Consider the following 21391-nt stretch of genomic DNA (forward strand, 5'->3'; position numbering starts at 1 on the left):
CCTCTGTAAATCGTTGGTTGTTACGATAAAAAAATGTCAGTTAAATATATCATACAGGAGACACACAGTGATATTTGAGAAGTGAAATTAAGTTTATTGGATTTACAGAAAGTGTGCAATAATTGTTTAAACAAAATCAGGCAGGTGCATAAATTTGGGCACCACAAAAAAGAAATGAAATCAATATTTAGTAGATCTGCCTTTTGCAGAAATTACAGCCTCTAAACACTTCCTGTAGGTTCCAATGAGAGTCTGGATGTGGTTGAAGGTATTTTGGACCATTCCTCTTTACAAAACATCTCTGGTTCATTCAGGTTTGATGGCTTCCGAGCATGGACCTCTCTTTAACTCACACAACAGATTTTCAATAATATTCAGGTCTGGGGACTGAGATTCCAGAACGTTGTACTTATTCCTCTGCATGAATGCCTTAGTGGATTTTGAGCAGTGTTTCGGGTCGTTGTCTTGTTGAAAGATCCAGCCCCGGCGCAGCTTCAGTTTTGTCACTGATTCCTGGACATTGGTCTCCAGAATCTGCTGATACTGAGTGGAATCCATGTGTCCCTCAACTTGGACAAGATTCCCAGTCCCTGCACTGGCCACACAGCCCCACAGCATGATGGAACCACCACCATATTTTACTGTAGGTAGCAGGTGTTTTCTTGGAATGCTGTGTTCTTTTTCCTCCATGCATAACGCCCCTTGTTATGGCCAAATAACTCAATTTTAGTTTCATCAGTCCACAGCACCTTATTCCAGAATGAAGCTAGCTTGTCCAAATGTGCTTTAGCATACCTTAAGCGGCTCTGTTTGTTCTGTGGGTGGAGAAAAGGCTTCTTCTGAATCAAAGGAGCTTGCAAAGAAAAGCATCTGGACTTCTTTAAGTTGCTTGAAGATGTTTCACCTCTCATCCGAGAAGCTTCTTCAGTTCTAAGGTCAAATGGTGGGGAGTCCCAGATTTAAATCTAGTGGGAGTGTCTCCCCACAGAGGGACAAAAGGACCCCCTGATGATCCTCTAATCACCTGAGCCAAGGTGTGAAACTGGGTGTGGGTCCCAATCAGCCAGGGTTTCGGGTGAGCTCATTGTGAAACCTGGCCCCACCTTATCATGCGAATTCCTGAGGTCAGATGGCCCAGGATGTGAGTGGGCGTTAAGGCATCTGGGGAGGGAACTCAAAACTGGATTATAGATGGCAGAGAGTTGGTCACCAGCGTGTTGCTGGGTCTGAACATCCCGGTGCATTTCAGATCTAGCAACAAGCTCAGACAAAAACTGGTTCACCCGAAAGACAAAACTCCAAAACACAGACTTAACAATGTGGTGTATGCTGTACAGTGCAGCGAGGAATGCCCAGACCTCTACATTGGAGAGACCAAACAGCCACTTCACAAGCGCATGGCACAACATAGAAGAGCCACCTCCACAGGATAAGACTCAGCAGTCCATCTGCATCTAAAGGACAAAGGTCACTCTTTCGAGGATGCCAATGTTCACATTTTGGACAGAGAGGACAGATGGTTTGAAAGAGGAGTGAAAGAAGCCATCTATGTCCACTGTGAGCGACCATCTTTGAACAGAGGCTGTGGTTTACGACACCAACTCTCTGCCATCTATAATCCAGTTTTGAGTTCCCTCCCCAGACGCCTTAACGCCCACTCACATCCTGGGCCATCTGACCTCAGGAATTCGCATGATAAGGTGGGGCCAGGTTTCACAATGAACTCACCCGAAACTCTGGCTGATTGGGACCCACACCCAGTTTCACACCTTGGCTCAGGCGATTAGAGGATCATCAGGGGGTCCTTTTGTCCCTCTTTGGGGGGAAAACTCCCACTAGGTTTAAATCTGGGACTCCCCACCATTTGACCTTAGAACTGAAGTCGCTTCTGTCTATCCAAGATTTTTCTTAGTCTGCCACTTTGAGCCTTAACCTGAACTGAGCCTGTGGTCTTCCATTTTCTCAATATGTTCCTAACTGTGGAAACAGACAGCTTAAATCTCAGAGCAGCTTTCTGTATCCTTCCCCTAAACCATGATGGTGAACAATCTTTGTCTTCAGGTCATTTGAGAGTTGTTTTGAGACCCCCATGTTGCTACTCTTCAGAGAAAATTAAAAGAGGAGGGAGGCTTACAATTGACCCCCTTAAATACTCTTTCTCATTATTGGATTCACCTGTGTATGTAGGTCAGGGGTCACTGAGCTTACCAAGCCAATTCGAGTTCCAATAATTAGTTCTAAAGGTTTTGGAATCAATAAAATGACAACAGTGCCCAAATTTATGCATCTGCCTGATTTTGTTTAAACAATTATTGCAGACTTTCTGTAAATCCAATAAACTTCATTTCACTTCTCAAATATCACTGTGTGTCTCCTATATGATATATTTAACTGACATTTTTTATTGTAACAACCAAGGATTTATAGAGGAAAAATAATGACTATTAACAAGGTTGCCCAAACTTTCGCATCCCACTATATAGTACTTTGCAAAAGTCTTGAGCCACCCTTCATTTCTTTATATTTTCCTGGGGAAATGTGAAACAGTTTTAACAGAAACGTGTGCAAAAACATAAATGGAAATAAGTCAATATTCTGTAAGACCACCTTCAGTCTCCAACACAGCCTGAACCCTCCTTGGCAAGCTTTCTTCAGGAATAATTCTTCAAGACTTCCTGAAGCACATTCAAGGCTCTTCTTTAGATAATGAGAGCCTTTTTATCCATTCTCAGCTTAATAGACCCTGCTAAGTAGCCACTCACTGTTGTACCTCTTTTATGATCTCTTCCATACATAGTGGCGATGTTTTGAACCAAAAATGTCGAATTTGGATTCAGTTCTCCATGAGACCTGTTGTCACTGGTTTTCGGTTGAGTTCCTATGTAATGTGGCTGTTTCACTTCCTTTGAATGGCTTCCTGACAGAAACAACCTTCCACAGAGGCCATTACTCACAAGGCTTCAGTGAACAGATGCGTCTCTGGGGTCCTTACAAGAATTTTTCCAATTTCACGCTGTGATATCTTTGATATTTTATGTAGATTCAACTAAAGGAATGGAAACAAATGATTTTAATTGCATTTTTTTTTTTTTTTAAAGACTGTCAGAAAGCCTGGAGAACTTGCTCAAGACCACTTACAATATTTTCAAGGGAGTCTGGCTTCTGACTCACATCATGTACATATTTGGCTTTGGCTTTGACGTACGGCCACTCTGTCTGCACTGTATTGCTCCTGAAGCATTTTTTAAAAACTTTTTAAAAATCTAGCTTCTGGATTTCCTTATGCTGTGATTGCTCCATCCTGTTCTGGTTACTGTAAGATGTTATCTTTAAAAACTATGTGCTGACGGCGTACAGAAGGTCTGCTGACGACGCTTCAGTGGAGCAAGGTCAGCAGACCTTTTTACAGTTGATCTTTCCCAGCTTTATTCATTCATTGTGATTAAGTGTCACCTGATCTTAAAGTCTGCCAAACTCTTCACCAAGTGACTTTATTTGTTATCTGACTGCCGTGCAGCACCACAGTCTTGTGAACTGATTTGTTTTGCAGCTTTAGCACATCGTTCTCAAACTATTTCAGTCACGTCCGTATCAAATGAGCTCAGACTTTCATGCATCGGCTTGGTTAAGTCAGCGGGGTTGAACAGCTTACTCTGCTTAGTCAAGCATCAGATTCTTCAATCCTATATGCTTCACTGCAAATAATGATATATTTCTGGTCCCCATTACATGCTGGCAGCTACTTAATCACGGAGGGATGTTACTGTCTTTAACTATGTGCTGACTCTGTAAAACCTGCAGTGCAGCGAGCATATTGACTTAGTTGTAATTCAAATTATTTTTGCTGTTTTAATTATGTGGTAACTTTTTAAAAAAACAAACAAACAAACTCTTAGAAGGAGGAAGTTTACTGCTCTGTGAAGTGGACAGTTTAATGCAGTTTCAGCTTTTGTTTGCTGGTTACACACCCTTTTAATGAAGGACACAAACAGACTGTAGAAGAGTACAATGTTTTTCAGATCTTTTTAAAGAATATTGGGGTGAAACGGACAAAATCTTGTCAGGTACATTTTTATTGCCCTCTTCAGAGTAATGGGCTAGAACTGGCTGTGAAAAAATAATCATTATTCCAGTGTTACATCAGATTTTTATGAAGGTGTAGATTAAAAAAATTCATTAGGAATGCTTTCTACCGTGAAAGTTGTCATAACATACTTTATTTTTACAGGAATGGCTACACGTTAAGAAACAACAAAAAGAAAAAGGCCAAAAGGTTTCCAAGGTATTGATGGGAGAGACCTAGATGATGTTGTTTCTGCTAAACCACAGCACAGTGTGACTCAGTGGGGTCAAGGTAGCTCACTGAAGCTGAATTAAAGTGGAGAATTTGACGGGTTAGAGAATTTGGTTTAACGAGAAGTACTTACCACCCAACTTCTAATTATAATAATTAAACAGAAAAATTAACTTGATAAACTAGATGATGTACACAGTTCCTTACGCTACAACAGATAAAGTTGTACTTGTTGTTTTAGACTTTCTCTACTGTGACCACGCCGTGTTGTGTGTTCTCACTGCCCCCTAATGGTGAATTATGGAACTTCTCTGCAACTTTGAGCCAAGTGGCAGCAAATGAACACAACAGACAAAGCAGAGATATATTTGTATAAGGCATTTTTAAACGTGTAAAACAAACAAAGGTTTACAAAAATGCAAATAGCACCAAGTTGACATACAGTATTTTTTTTTAAACAACAACAGAAAAAACAAGGCAAGTGTCCACACAGAGGTTGTTGAGTGTGCTTCTCAGCAAAAACCCATAGCAGCACTGTGTTTTGCTGTTTTTTTTCTCTCTAATGCAAACAGTTTAATATCACAACAATCCAGTCACTTCATATAAGTTAAACAGGTAAAATGTCTAAACAAAACAATCATGATCAGAGAAATGCCCTCTAGAATAAAACCTTGAGAGAAAATATCGCCCAGCTATACAACCGTAGGCGTGTCTTTGTATTCTGTGTTGTCCTCTTCTCTTTCCAGATGACTCAACTAAACACCCAGGACATCTGGAGGAACTGGGATGAGAAGCTCACAGGGAAAAGACTTTCACTAGTTTGGTTAATTTGCATCTGTGCAGAGTGGGTTTAAAAGACAGGAGACAGAAGCAAATGAAGGCTAATAAAAACCACACTTAAGTCTTAATTTTTTTTATAGATTCTGTAGCTGAAATGCTACTGGTCTCCTTTGTGGTTGGCAGCATCCTTGGCCTTGCAGTCTTTGATGTCATCTTTCAGCTCAGCTAGCTGTTCTGCATGGATTGCCAAGGTACCGTTTACTTGGGACAGGTAGGAGTCAGAGTGTCTCTCAAGCTCCGCCCGGATCCGTTCCAGGTGATCCGCCAGCTCACTCAGGTTGCTGCACTGGCCCTCTACCTGGGTCACCCTGCTATCGACATCCTTTACCTCTTTCTGCACTTCTATTGCTGTGCTGTGGCAGCCTCGTAGTTCCCCGGCCAGCTGTCTCTTCAATGCGATTAGCTCCCCTTTCAGCTGGACCAGTCGCCTCTCCCCAGCTCCAAGGAGGGAGGCTTGGTGGCCCATGAGTTTGGTGATTCCTTGCACTTGGTTGACGAGTTGGTGCTCTCTTTGTTCCCATGTGGAATTAGCATGTCCCACTTCACTTGCAATAAAGCTAAGAGAGTCCTTTAGGCCCTTCAGAGTGCGGTTCACAGAGTTGATGTTGACCTTTAGCAGTGTGATCTCTCCTTGGATAGACCCTTCTGTTTCCTCCTGGGCAATCCGGAAGAGCAGGTTCTGAAGGGTGTTGTTTAAGCGATCCAGCTGGTTAGAGTGAGAGTCCAGACGGTTTGTCATCTTCTTTTCCATCTCTTTGCACTCGTCCTCTACTTGAGTGCCGCTGACACCTCCCGCTGGTGGCGTCGAGGGTGGGCAAGAGGTGGTACAGAGGAGCTCCAGGTGTTTTAACTGTTTTTGAATTCCATCCAGATCTCCTTCAACTCTCCTCCTCACCGACTCAATCTCGGTCTCCAGTGCAGGGACCACCTGCCCCTCCAGAAGAGCCGGGGCTGTGGCGTTACTCAGCTCCTCCACGGCCACAGACACTTTCTCCTCCAGGGTCTTCAGCTTGTCCTCAAACAGAGTCTTGAAACCATCCAGACCACCAGGAAACCCTTCAACCCCGTCAAAACTACCACTTGTGGCATTTATTCGGCCCTCTATGTCCACCAGTCGAGTCTCAATCAGAGTGTCTATGTGGATGGTTTGGTCATTAAATGCGGTCTTGAGCTGCCTTTGTGACTCCGTCAAACCTTTAACCGACTCCTCCAGCAGCAACACACGATGAGACAGACTGCTCACCTGCAACAATCAATAATTCATTAGTTGTTGTGTAAACCATGTCATGGCCTAACAAACTGCACTCATAAATTATTACAATTTAGTGATGTGACCCTTTCTGGATTTCAGAGCTGGATTTGGAGCAGCCAAGGTATTTTTAGTACCTTTCAACAAATCTCCATAATAACATTTCAGTATAGTGTGTTTCAAAGGTCTGAGAGGGAAACACTGGCTTTTTAGCACATATGGAGTCATCTCTAAGGTGGGGCTTCGAACATAGAGTGGAGAAGCACTCTTTTCACCACTCTGCATTTAATAATTAGTTATTATTTTTCTCCTTTTTTAATCTTTTCTCAGGAATCTGAGATTAAAGTCAGAATTCTGACTTTAATTTCAGAATTCTGGAAAAGAAGAAAAAAAGATGTCCCCAAATTTTTTTCGGTGGCCCTAATCCTCAGACTGGTGTTTTGGGAAATTTTTCTTTGAGCGTCAAAATTTGCAATAATGCAATAAGGTTTCAGCAACTGTCAGGAGATAAAGCTTAGCCTAAACATTTGGAAAACAAAAACTTTTCAATTTCATATGTATGGATAAAGCACCAGAATTATTCGGGATTTCAATTAATAAGCAGATTACTGATTACAGTTTATTGCTGTTATAGTGTTATATTACAACCCCACTTGTGTCATACCTGTCCGCAGCAGCTCTCAGTGAGTGTTAGACCCTGAATCTGAGCTTGCAAAGAACCCAACTCCTCCCTGAGTCCAGTTTCTCTGCCATCCAGAGATTGCTGCATCTGTTGCTGGCCATCCATGTGCTCCCTGTGGCACTCCCTCTGCACCTCCCCGATCTTCTGATCACAGTGCTTCTCGAGGCTCGTCAGACGGCGCTCAAAGCCATCCAGGATATCACCCCTTATATCTGCCAGCTTGATATCTAAGAGTTCGTCCAGAAGAGATCTGGTGTCAGGGCCAGGGATGGGCCTGCCTATAGCTCCTTCCAACAGTTTCTTCAGCTGGCCATCATGACCCAAGACCATCCCCTAAAGATGAACAGAAGTCAGATCAGAGACAAAAATTTATTGAAGGAATAAAAAAAAAAAAGAAATGAGGCATTATTTGTTTCAACTATGAAAAAAAATGTATCAAATGATTGATCAGCAGGCATTATGGCACAGTACCTGAATCTCCTCTAGAATATGAGTCTTGGCCCGCAGCTCATCCCTAACTTCTGTCACTCTCCCTGCTAAATCCCCAAATCCAGTAAAGCCTCCTGCTCCATCCAACCCATCATGAGTCCCATCTGGGATCAGCCCAAATCCCACAGCAGAGTCGGGCGCACGAGGTGTGTTCGGTAGCAAGGACACCAGAATTTTATTGGTGTCTTCCCGGAGTGATGTGCGTAGTCGGTCCTCAAGGCCAGTCACCACCCCATTAAGAGTGTCTAGACCCTGGGTAAGGCGACGCAGGTCCTCTTCGATGCGGTCCAAGCGCTCACCAGTTACACCTGAAATGCCATATTTGTTCCCTGTATTTTGAAGGCAAATCAAAGAAAAAGGGAACGTTTTAGAGACATTCATAAATATGTCAAATATGAGGGAAATAAGTGGTTTCAATTACAGAATAATGCGCAAACATTCAAAAACATTGCAGAGTTAATGACAGTCGTTAATTTAATACTCCAAGACTTTACAATAAACAAGTTGGAACCTCTTCTCACCATTTGTCTTTCCTGTGGGTATACCAGGGAAGGGTTTTCCTGGCTCCAGCTGGCCTCCTCCAGGCTTATGTTCAATAGGAGGTCTAGGGCCATGGGGGAAACCCTTCACACTTGGGCGATGGGGAAGAGCTGTACCCTTGAAAGGTGGCATTGCAATATCTGGATGCGACGTGGGTCCATCGTAACAGTTTTCTCCAGAATAGCCGGGACAACATTTCCACTCGAGCTCGGTCACTGTTTTAAAACCAACCTTGTATTTTGGCTTGTAGAATGTCCTATACCTAAAGGAAATGTGATATAAATGTGCTTACAATAAGTGATTAAGCAAATGTTATGAGTGAAATATATCAGGTTTTACTGTTAGAAGTACTTTTGTTTTCATCAATCATGAGCACAAATACAGGATGGAAAATGGCGCTGAGCAGAAATAACAGGATTTGGTTGTTCACTATGAGATTAGACAGGGATTAGAGGAAGATTAAGAGATTAAGATAATCGTGGTGTAAATGATGGCATCAGGGGATTGGACCTGGGTTAGCACCCAACTTCATTGTTATTTAGTTTAAGCTGAATTTTCTATCCATTGTGAATCAAAGTCTCTCTTTACACACACACACACACACACACACACACACACACACACACACACACACACACACACACACACACACACACACACACACACACACACACAATCCACTCTTGTTCCCATTGTGTGAAGTCTTTCGAATGGTGTATGAAGAGAAACTGACTAGACAACACTTTGAGAGCAGATAGCAGAAAGGTACATCTGCCCAAGAACAAGTTAAAGGCAAGTTAAGATGTTTTTTTCTCATGCCTTACTTTCTCATGTTTTCAACAAATAATAAGAAAGCAGAACAACAGCTTTCCAGAATTCTTAATAAATAAAAAACAGATCTTAATCATTTCGATGCACAGAGACAGAATTGGTAACACAGACGTCCCTGCATTTTATTTTATTTAGCAAAATAAATAAAAAGTTATCAGCAGTATGGCAGATGTGCATTAATAAGGGTAATATATAACACTAGAGGGCAGTATTGACGTAGAGTATGTTCTACATTGTGCTGCAGTTTGCCAAATATAAAGAAAGAACGACATATTTAAGCATCACTACCAAACTCCTAAGACGCAGACTGAACTGTAAAACATCTGCAGCATTGTATTACTTCGTTTGATTGACTCACATCACAACAGGACATTTCTGACCCCAGATACACTTGGTGGTATACTCAGCCTTCACGTAGGTTGCCACTCCATCCTGCATGATGCATGTGATGTTTCTCTGAACCACATAGGCGCAGTGGTTTCTGTGGGGAGAGCAGAGGGATGTTACAATGCTAGCACCAATAAGATGCCAACAGCCCCTGTTTTGCTCTGTGTCCATCACACTGACGTGTGTTAAAGTAAAACCTATTTAGATTTCGTAGAACAGCAACCACTGCAGAGACAAGTACTATAACTAACAGTGAATTTACAAATGTGGTTCAGCAGCAGCTCTGTTAATTCAACAGGGCAGTATACAGTAGACTTAAACGGCTAAAACTTTAGCCACTTTAAGATACAAAACATGCCAGAAAAAGTAAAGCTGTAACTGCAAACTCTCAGTGTATTGAGGTCAAGAGGAGTCTGTTTTATTGTGTATAATTAAAACTGTTGGAGTGTAACAGGCAAAATTTAACAGAAAGCTATTTCTTCCATCAAAAGTGTTGAAAGTGATGAAGATGCATCATAAAACCTTCTGTAAGATACTATTGACTCAGTGTTTTAATCTTTGCTTTGTTGTGTTTTATCTTTTACAGCTCATTCTTCGTTTGGATTATGAATAAGCCCGTGTTGTTGTGTTTTTCTCTTTTTATTGGCACTTTAATAAAAAAAAAACCAAGAAAAGTTTGCTTTTGATCTAGCTGATAGATGTTAACAAAAGATCAAAGAGAGCTTTTCATTGAGGAGCTACAGCTGCAGATGGACTGAGTAGGGATTCCTTCGCTCTTTTTCAATTTTTTTTATTTTTAATTTTGACATTTTAAATGGATTTTTTAGTTACTTGTATTCCCAATTACTTTCAGGTATAGCTGCATGCAGTATACTACAAATACCCAGGCAGTGAGTTGTGTTTCAGTTGTGTGTGGAATCATAGATTGTATATAAATGTATATATGAGGTAGCCACTTTGGCAACACCCCTTGGTTAGTGAAGTTCCGCTGCAAAGGCTTAAAGTGAGCTTTGTTGTTGTTGCCAAGTTGTTGTATTGGAACAGGATGATAAGGGTGAAGAGCAGCTCTGACTGAAAAGCTGAGGGATGCTGCACACTCATCAGTCAGTGAAGTGCAATTGCTAAATGAACTTCAGTTTACAAAAACGGCATCTTTTATATTCATTAAGACGAAAATAGCAAGTGAGGCCTTAAAGTCATCCAGAAAATATTTACTGATGTGGATAAGGAAGTTGAAGAGTCACTTTCCAATGGACTTCCACACAAGTGGAAGTCTTATTGAAACTACAGGAATTTCCCACTGGTGGAAGCAAGTGCTCAAACATTTCAACACAAGCTCCTTTATTCAAAAACTATTTTAAATACATGTGGTGTATGTAATTTGGGAACGTAGTGGACGAGGAGAGACCACCCATGAATTTTTACCCAGCAGGAGGAAGATATGCAGTCAGCATCAAAGACTGTACCAGAGTGTGTTGTGGTGTTGTTTGATGTTTGTGTGCAATGAATTCCAAACTTCATTGTTAAAATTAGATTTACGTGTTTTTCACGTGCTTTACAAGTTGCAAATATATGCAAATGCACTGTGTCATGTTCAATTTCATACAATACTAGTCCAGTCCTGCACGAAAACCATGCAAATAAGTATACTGTACAGCCTACATAGTGTACTTTATGTAAGTATACTAAGAAAACTGAAAGTCCTTTTAGCTTGTTTTGCTTCTTTTAGTTACGTAGGGTAGTTGAGCACCAAAAACATTCACGGAGACTGTTTTCAATCCTGGAAGTGCTCAGATGTGCACTAACTTCACTGTAACAACTTTGAGCAGTTGTTGCATCACACTGAACTTTCCCTGTCCCACTCGCTCTCACTCTTCATAGCCAGTGCAGCTATAGCAACTGCTAAATGTTCCCCTGGCCTCTGTGCAACACAGGAAATGATGATCTGCTCTCTTTAGGCTCACATGTGAAGCATTTCTTACATTCAGAGGGGAGCATTTAGCAACACATGCGGCACTTAGCATTGCTCCACAGCTGTTTCAGGACTAATAGAAGTGTTCGGAGCAGCAGGGAGGGACACGGGGGCCGAGGCGGGTCTACATGCCAAGTTAACAGGTTCAGAGGGCTAACAGAGAGGGGAGGCTGTTAGAATGTGTGAGAAACCACTGCGCCGCTGTGTCCTTCTGCAAATGTGTTGACAGTGTTTTCAGCATGTGTGTGTATGTGTGTGTCACCACTATCCCTGTGTTGACATATGTTAATAGCAGTAGAAGGTAGAGGGCAAAAGTTAGAATGACAGAGCTCCTTTCATACCAGCCTGACAACCTGCTGCCAGGTCATGGGTTGTTAAGGAAGTGGCAGTTACGACCTTAACTGATGTGGTATGATGGGAGTTCTTTAAGTACTTTTAACTCCCGCATGCAGTTTACTACTTGGTGCAAATGATTTTCTTAGCATAACAAAAAGGGGAACTGGCTGGAATAATGTATTAGGTCATTGAAATAAGAAATGCAAGCTTAATTTGAAAACACAAATGATGCTGCATCATCTTTTCTGGCTAGTTTTTTTTTTTTTCTCAAAAGCTGGACTCCTGTAACATTTCTGTTGTTCTTAATAATTTGCTTTCATGCTGTTTTTCTTCTCCCTCCCCACCTGCAGGCTCTTTTCTTTACCAGGCCAGAGGGACTTTAAAACTGATCACTCCCTGTGCTGTCATCTGCTGTTCGCAGTGAGATCTATTGCAGACAATACAGTTTTTGGCACCAAAGTAAATGACTTTTTTTTTTTTTTGTTTAAAAAGAGAGACGTAAGCAGTTAGATCTTGTACAAATGTGTTTGCCAAAGTCACATGAAGATTTTGATAGCGATTTCTGCAATATAGAAAAGCTATAGATACTGTCAACCTGAATATTTCAGCACTATAGTGAATGGCTTCAGTATTATTATGTGATATAAATCCAATTTAATGCCTTTAGTTTTCTCATCTTACATCTTCAAGGAGCTTAAAGACTTGTCTCTGTGTAGCTCTTAAAAGCTGATAGCTGATAGTTGCTGATAGATAGATGTCAAACTCATTTTACATTGTGGGCCACATACAGCATATTTTGATCTTTAGTCGTCCCGACCAGTGAAACTACATGATAAATATGTAAAATTGCAGAAAAGGTTATTTTACTATCCTGTAATTATAATATATTTTTGTTAATTTACTGTGGACTCACTAATAGTGGGGACAAAGGAACTTTCCTGTCATTAAACTTGTTTATCTCTTTATTACTTTGGAGTAGAATGAATGGGTCGGTTAGTCTTTATCAGCAGGAAAAACTGTAAAACTTATGAAAATACAGTTAAAAGTTTGAAATCTATGCACTCTTTCACATTATCTCAAGCTGTCCAGTGGGCTGAATTTCACTCTTTGCTGGGCCTGGTTTGGTCCCCAGGCCTTCTGTTTAAAACCCCTGATATAGAGAATAGTAAGTGTGTGACCATTTTCACAGCTGTGAGATGTAACCCACAGACTTCACACCATGGCGAAAAGTGCAGCAATCCAGATGTACATGAGGGGGGGGAAATGGTTCCCTGTCCACAGTTTTCTGTTTCTGCTTCACATTTTTTTATCATTTTTCTGTCAGTGTCATTTGGGTCTATGAGTGATATTTAATCCTCATTGTCTTCCATACAAGGGGGGTTTCTGGCTTTGTGAAACTCAGAGTTGAGTGCTGATATAAATCCCGTCCCTTTGCGCTGCGCTGTCGGTCAGGTCAGCAGCAGGTCGCCTTTGCTGTGTGAAAACCTGTTTTTACAAGACGAATGTTAAGTTTCAGCTTGAAAGCCTGAAAGCAATAATACAGTCAGCTGTAGAGAAAATGACACATACTCACGTGTGCAGATTTTATAGACACATAATCAAGCAATAAAGACCTTGGGTTATATCTCACATCCACAGAGACCACTCAACTCTGCAAAAAGAAGACTACACAAACTTTATTCCAAAAATATGAACCCTCGATGTGGAAGTGGTCGTATATGAGCAGGAGCGCTGCCTTTAGTATTTGTTATTACTCTAGCCACTTCCAGCAGCTGCAGAGTAGGTGAGAACTTTGTTTGGGCTGCTTTTGTGTGTGGGAGGATGCCCAGCTGTGAGAAGGCTGTTAATCTGGACACTTTGGGGAAAAAGAATGAGAAGTCCTGATGTGTATGATATGAGATCAGAGAGCTATAGACAGAACAGTGAAAAGGTGAGAGAGGAGTGATAGCCTATTCTGAGCTTTTTCCATGCCTCATCTGTCAGCCAGTGTGGTACAAGGTCACTGCTGTTAAAAAGTATAAATACTTTCTGGTGTGTTTGTTTTAGAGCTTGTGGGGGACAGATGAGAAGGGTTGGCTGCCCATAAAGTACCACACAGTACAAGTCACCTAGGTCAAGTCGAATTTATTTAAAGCTTATAGTTAAAAGCAAATAGCACTTCCAAACATGCAACACACCTGATCATAATATATAGAGGTGAAGCTGCAGTTAGACACCATGGTGGCTCTAACACTGTAAAGCCTGAAACATTAAATAATTGCCAGAAAGTTAATTTTTTTTTTTTTAAACTGGTGAGTTTATTGAAAGTTATGACAAATTGAAAAAAAGTCATTAATAATTAATTTGTTTTTAAATTTGTATAATTTTGCTACATCCAGTATTTTGTGCAATTTATTGCTCAAACACTTGTTGTGAAAAAAATCACACAGATGAAGCAGAGGTCTCAAAACTCAGGTTATAGGGTTAATAAATGTATTCTAGTAAATAACCTATTGACCGGTACTATTTATTGCAGTGATGAGTTGGTGAGGCTGACGCATTGGCACAGGGAAGTCATGCCTCTAAATGCACAATCTCTAAAAAGACAAGAGGTCTACTGTATGTAAGAAACGATTGACTACACACTAGTGCATTTTCCTATTTTATTTTGTAAATGTGATAATTCTGCACCTTCTCCCATCAATTTAGACTGAATTACTCATAAAAACTCTGGAAAAAGGAAGATTCCCAGACATGAGATGACAAAAACGGAAATATTTAGCCAGAACTTAGAGCCCGGTGAGCTCCAGACCCTGCCCATTATCAAGCATGCCACAGTGAAGCATGGTAGTGGTATCATCATGCTCTGAGGCTGTTTCGCAGCAGCAGTGACAGGGTGACTGGTTCAAGTTGAGGCAATGTCTACAGCACACAACATGAGACTGAGACATGCGTTCAACATGATAATGAAAGGGTGGGTTCTGGATGTCTATGATTGTCCTTAAATTCCTCAGAACAAAAAAAAAAAATCAAACCCTCAACAACATTTCTGGAGAAACATGTAGCTAGCTTGTTTACATGTGTTTGAAAGAATTTCATAGGAAAAGGGGAAGAACCTGCCCAATTCCAGATGTGCAAAGCCTGTCGAGACTTATGCAAGAAGGCCTGAGCTCAAGGCTCCCAAAGGAGATATACTAAGTTTCACTTTCAGTTTTTGAAAATTCTCAGGGTATGTTTTTACTTTGTTGGTAAGGCGCAATAAATGGATATCAATGACACAGTAATCACTTTTTGGATGAATGAAAATGTTAATCTTCTTTATTTTGGTAATAGTCATTTAACTTCACTTACTTAACGCTAAATATTTTTTTTGTGTGTTATATGAAACTAACAATTGATGTTTTTCAAAAGAAAACAAAAAGAAGGCAGGGAAACACCCAAAACTGAAAGTCTCCAGTTGATCCACACATTCACTGAACCACCCAATCCCCACTGAATACACAAACTGAATTTGTGTAAACTATGTTATGTGTCTCCAGACCTAATCTGACCTTGCACTCTTCCTTTTCAATCAGTATGAAAAGTCTTCATCTCCATTCACCACGACAGGAAAACTGCACTTTCCTTTGTCTCTCTTGTCTCTCTCCCTCCTCCTTACTCTGAGTATTGTCTGTTTTTGTGTCACTGGAGTATGGCATTTGTGACTGCTGGTCTGGTCCCACTGTAAATGTTTGAAGTATAGCGTTTCAGCTTAAAAATCCTTTCATAGCCTCCCAAGAGAAAAGCAGAATTCCCATCTCAAATTCACATGTGGAATGTGTTTGGAAAGTATTGTTGTGTCTACACCTCCACAGTTTGATGGGCCTGAACAAATCACCTCTCATTCACCCTTTCCTATAAATTTTCCTATAACTTCAGGTTATGTTTAATTAGTCATATCAGTGTTTCTCTTGCTGTGTTGTACATTTCCCCTCTCCCTCATTCTATATATCATAAAGTTCCTCCGCCTTGCCTCATCATGTCAGGCTCTTTACTTTTCCCTATACTGCCTCAGTTGTTTTGACATGTGGCACTAAAGGGCTTACCTCACTCATTACTAACCACACTCTCACCTGTAGGAACTCCTGACTGCTTGACCCGAGTCCATTGCTTTTGGGTCCGACAGATTTATGAAGAGTGGAATGGATAAAGAAAAAAATATGATCTTTAATAGGACCATTGGTCTAACTCCAAGGCCCATCTCTTTTGATATATGCTTTTAATGAAGCCTATTTCCAGCCAACTGGCAGGTCTTGAAATTCCCATGGTCCAGGGATTATTAAAACTGTGCTTATGCCTAATGATTAGAGGTAAAGGCATGCTACTCCCAGCTTTAAGACCAAAGGGATCACTTTGTCATTCGGAGACAGGGTCAGCTCCAAGCCAGCTCTAGTCATCATAGCTTAAACTCAAGTGACTACACGTGCTTACATTTTGGAAATTAAGCTGTTAAAAGCAACAACATAAGCTTGTGTACATGTAGATGTACTGAAAAAATAACTTTACTTATCCTCAGGCATTTTCCAAAGTACATAATCTACTTTGAATAAGCTCTCTGTGCTTCTGAAAAGAACGGTTTCAAACAGAATTATTAGATTTACAAAGAAAAGGGGTTATTGTGTATGCAATAAGAGTGAAATAGTGTAAGTGTGATACTTTATTTAGCTGTACACATAGGCCGGATACACTGAAGAGACCAGAATATCAGTCATATGTAACCTGCAACACAAATCTCTTCACGGGCAAATAAAAATAGAACTATTCTCTTTTTATTCAGAGGCTTTTATGAGAAGATCTTTTGATCTGTGTATTAGCCAAGTATGAAGGTAAGAGTCACAGGCTATCAGCCAGACTTAGCATAAAGACTGAAAACAAGAGACACGGCAAGTATAACTCTATCCATTTATTGATTCCCCTTCTGCCCTATTTTTCCTGCAAATTTCTGTAAATTATAAAATGCAAAAAAAAAAACCCCCAAAAAACCAGACTACATTCTTACCAAAATGCTAATCTTTTCATAAACCAGGATGTTTTTATGCCTAAATCGGCTGACTATAAACAAAAGTGAACAATAACTTTACTTTTTGTTGTAAATGTCTTTTAGTCTTAAAAAGTTAAAGCACACCTGTACATGCCAGCTGTGGCTCATTGGAAGACTTTTGCATAAAAATAACAAAGCACTGAAATGTAGATGCTTTACTTTAATGATGTAAGTTGTCAGTTACACTTTGCTTGGGATAATTATTTGGAAATTCGCACCAGAATCAACACCCTATCCAATTAACTATAAACTGAATCATAATCCAACCTCATTAAATACCTTCAATATTTTATAAAAAGCAACTAATCTTTTTCACTGTTCTTACATAAACCTGAGTACTTTGGCAGATGGATTTTAAAAGAAAAGTGTCAGGTAGCTTGGGAGTTTGCTGCATGGTCTTTTTTGACCCTTAGCAGGAGACCGGCTCCATTCTTGCTCTCCACTGGACATTCAAGATAAACGTACAACAGCAACCTCTAACCTTTAACCTCTGCTAACTTACTGACCTTTCCCCCTTGATCTCTGTCCCATACATCAAAGAAAAAGCCCTCAGATATGTCTGTAATCTGATTGGTAAAGACATGTGGCATCTCCCAGGATGCTGTTTGATTTATCCAATACCCATTTCCCAGTGATGACTATGTATGACTCTTGGCACCTGTTCAGTGGTGATGTGTGAAAAATAGTCATTGTTTTGCTAATCCTAAAAGAACTTCCAAAATACTCAAAAAGCGATTTCTTTCACTCATTTTTTCCTCTTTCCCAGACCTTTTGTTAAAAACATAAATCACAAAATCTGACCTTCCTGAGCCACAGTTTAACCTTTGGAAGAAAATTAGCTTCTTTGCAATAGAGCTGTGACAGGTACAGTACTGTAAATGTCTAAGATGTCACAGTCACCCACTGGGGGGCCATATATTTTTCTTACAGAAGCAAGTGGTTGCACTGAATGAAGGAATGACTGTGAAATCAAATCACTCACTTTGCTGCCAAAATACAGACAATAATTCAACATGAAGACAAAAAGTCTGGGGTGTTCCAACAGCTGAGAATTTTTTAAGTCTCGTACTAAAAATCCAGTAAGGTTTTGTCCATGTGAGTGTAGTCAAGTTAGAAAGAGGAGTTAGACTTTACATGCTGTAAATGCGCTCCGGTGAAGTCCTTTAGTTACACTAAAATAGGCATTCATAAACACACTCACTCACTCACACACTCACACACACACACACACACACACACACACACACACACACACACACACACACACACACACACACACACACACCATAACGTGTTATTTTAAAGTGTCTATTTCCATTGACCAGTCAGGCTGACAACAACTGAGCTCATATGTCTGTAGTGGTGGTCTGACAGCAACACATCCCCTGAGGCTACTGTGTTAAGATGTGCCTGCAGCTCCTATATAAAACTATAGTTGGACTCTCAGAAACAAATGGAGCGATACTACCAGTTACCAGCGACAAGCAGTTCCTGACTGTATTTCATTATTGATCAATTTGTTTTGACTGGAAAGTCTATTACATCTGGCTAATCAACTTATCTTGTTGTGTAAGATGGAAATCTGGCACGACGGCCTGTATAAAAAGAAATAAACCTCTTTGGCAATGCTGTCAAAAAGTAAAGGAAGGTATACAGGTATATAGCTACCATGCTGTAGATAAGAACACTTAAATCATTATAAAAACTGCATTGGCTTACTGTTTAGTGAGCCAATTCGAGTTTGGCAATTTAAGCTTCAGCTCCCTGTGACTCCAAAACTGTCATATTTATAGATTTGTGTTGCCAATTCTCTGAAATCGCATACTTATGTTCAGGATTTTAGGGCATATGAATGTTGGTGAATAAATACCTCCGAAAACACAAGATGAATGTCCATTAGAAACAATTTATACAGATAAAGTCCAGTTCTTACCATATAAAATTGTACAAACTATATGGGGGGCAAGAGTCTGATTGTATAAATGTATTTCTGCAAGAGTTGTGTTAAGTAAGAAGTTATTTTAGTTAGTCAATTAGGTCAGTTTTTTTTTTTTTAAAAAGTGGTAATCTTATAATAGCTGGGGAAAATCCAATATTCAGATTAACTGAATAGTGAGCAAAAAGTAAGGGGATGAAAGGAATATATTCAGTTTTAGAGTTAAGTGAGAAAGTTAAAGGTGTAGACTCAATATAGACACTGCATTCAGGTTGAGGGATGCTGAACAGTCTGTTGGGTGGAGGTGAGCATACATGGCAGACTAAGTGGGGCTGGGCAATCAGCAGTCTTCTGTGGCAGTTTGAGTGAAGCAGCAGGTAGCTGGGGAGCTGTCCAAAAGCATAAATGCTCTTGTGGGAAGCCAAGCAAAAGAGAAGGGGAGGAGGAAGAGGGAGGAAAAACCAAAAGAGCCCTGCAGGCCAAACATCAGGCATCAGGCAAAATATATCCACAAGTTTGTTTCATCTCAGAACTTCATTCAATAGCGTTCATAACTTACACTCTTCTGTGTGTGTGTGTGTGTGTGTGTGTGTGTGTGTGTGTCATCTTTACAATATGTATCTGTCATGCAGTAATTAAAAGCAGATGAACACCCCTCACCTTTGTGTTAAATCTGGAAAAGTTAAATATTTTTCTACTTAACTCAGGGTAAGTTCATTTGAAATCAGTGTCTAGCGACTGGAAGCCAGTTGTGCCACTCCCTCCTGACAGTGTGTGCCCAGCTGTACCATAAATCTTGCCCCTAATTGAGCCCCCTTGCCCCCCACCCCCCCACCCCTTTACCACACACACATAGAGTGACTGTGAGGAATCAATACCCTTGTCATCAACTCTGCACCCCCTCGCTGCACCATAATGACCGTCATGATGGCTTTGTTTTCACTGTTGCTTCGTTGTTGCACTATAGTGTTTATCCCCAGCCACAGATGGTTTTAGGTGTGAACCACAGAAAAGAGGCTGATTTTGAGTAAGACAGAAACAGAGCGTCAATTCAGGGATCTGTTACCAAGCTGATTCCATAACTAAAAACATATTTCTGCAACTCACTGGTGACATGGGTTTCTCGAGGGAAATACAGTATTAGGTGGGTCCTGCTTGAACTCCAGCTACTTGGAATGATTTTAGAATTCAATACCCTGCACCTTGGAAACACAAATAAAACATGCATCTGTTCCTGTTATGTGTCCAAGGTGGAGAACTTACTTGTGACGGGTCATGGGCTTGTTTGGTGAGTGGTGAGGGTTGAGTCCAGCCTTGTAGAGGTTGTATCTGTTTCCATAGAAAGGGTTGACATGGCCTCCATAGAAAGTCCCTTTACTGTGAACAACAGAGAGGAACACTCCCAGGAAAAAGACCTGTGCTATTAGCTGGCACAACTTGGTCCGCATTTTGTTTTTCTAAGTCTTTTCCAAGGCTAATCCAGAGTCTCAAAAATTCAACTGTCAAGAGGAGAGGGGTTCAGAAGTGGTAGTCTCAAGCTCCTCTGGGTGTTGTGTTGCTCCTTGGCACATGGAAAGTCTTGTTTTCTTCAGTGGGCCCTGGAGGAGGCGTGCAGTCCAAACAGCTCTAGCATCAGCAGCATCTTGTCCTGTACATCTTCAGGTTGCTCACTAACAAAATTCTGAGCACGCAAGACGGAGCAGGGGGAAAACTGATGATACTGAAGAGGGAGTGGGAAGGGAGAGGGGAAGGAAAACAACACAAAGGTGTGCTGGAGGAGGCGAAAGAAGAAAGATGAGCGCAAGAGAGAGCAAAGAAAAGAGGGAAGATAGTGTCAGTCTGTCTGTTGGAAAGTTTCAGCTCCATATACACAAATACTGTGTAGGAAACCTGCTGCCGAGGCTCGACCCTCTAAGTAATCTGCTCTCTGCACGAGTGAGGGTGTGTGTGCAAGCAGCAATGTGCTGCTCTTGCTGCCTCTGAAGGGGCAGGCAGACAGCCTGTATTTGCATATCCCACCCCAGCTCCAGCCCGGTGGCTCGCACAAAAAGGGGGACTGACTGATATCAATTGATGTCCTGCTCTTCTTTCTCTCTCTATCGCACCATCACAAAAATACAAAGTTGTACATGAAGATACTTCACTTCAAAGCAGACTCCAATAAGCAACAAAAAAAAGCCGCTGTCCTATTCTGTTTGAACTTTTTTCACCCACCCCCCATCAAGCATTTTTAGTTGTTGTGTATTCAGTCCTTGAAAGATTTTATTTCTTTACCCAGTTCTTTTCTTTCTCCATCTGCTCTGGGAGCGGCTGTACATCAAAGCATAGCCCCAGTATGCAGTGCCATGTGCGTGGCTATGGCTGCAGCCAGCTAAGACGCTGTAGATCTGGACACAATGGACCTCCTCCTTGCTTCACTGCGGTCAGTCATTAAATATCCCAGCCACAGCTTCAGTTGAGAGTCACGTCCCAGCCCCCCACTTATGTCTTACTGCACATCCATGTGGTTCTTGAATTCATGCATAAATGCCTGCGTCTCTAAAGAGTATTTCCTGTGATTTAATCGAATCAGTTCAGTTTCTATGATAAGTGAGAGTGATTGTCCTCTATCATTTTTTTGTGAGTTGTAAAGATTTACATTACATAAACCTTTAGTAACAGGAGTGTTAGACTTAATTCAATAAAAAATAAGCACTTTTGAGCTTTTTGATGGCAGCAGAATGTAGAAAAAAGGCTTGAAAATTGGTACTAAAAAGAAAAACACATTTTGCAACAT

At 40.8% G+C, this 21391-nt stretch overlaps 1 protein-coding gene across 1 annotated transcript; it reads right to left on the minus strand.

Moving 5' to 3' along the window:
* Window positions 1-3911: 3911 nt before the first annotated feature.
* On the minus strand, window positions 3912-20622 carry LOC120719204 (EMILIN-3). The gene is made up of 6 exons (XM_040008239.1): window positions 19879-20622; window positions 9284-9406; window positions 8076-8356; window positions 7537-7883; window positions 7048-7398; window positions 3912-6377 (listed from the first exon to the last, which is right to left on the minus strand). The coding sequence occupies exons 1-6, from the start codon at window positions 20061-20063 to the stop codon at window positions 5232-5234; spliced, it is 2433 nt and encodes an 810-aa protein (XP_039864173.1). The 5' UTR covers window positions 20064-20622; the 3' UTR covers window positions 3912-5231.
* Between the last annotated feature and the right edge of the window lie 769 nt (window positions 20623-21391).

This window comes from Simochromis diagramma, unplaced genomic scaffold, assembly GCF_900408965.1.
Source record: "Simochromis diagramma unplaced genomic scaffold, fSimDia1.1 OVJJ01000545.1, whole genome shotgun sequence".
Taxonomy (NCBI): Eukaryota; Metazoa; Chordata; class Actinopteri; order Cichliformes; family Cichlidae; genus Simochromis; species Simochromis diagramma.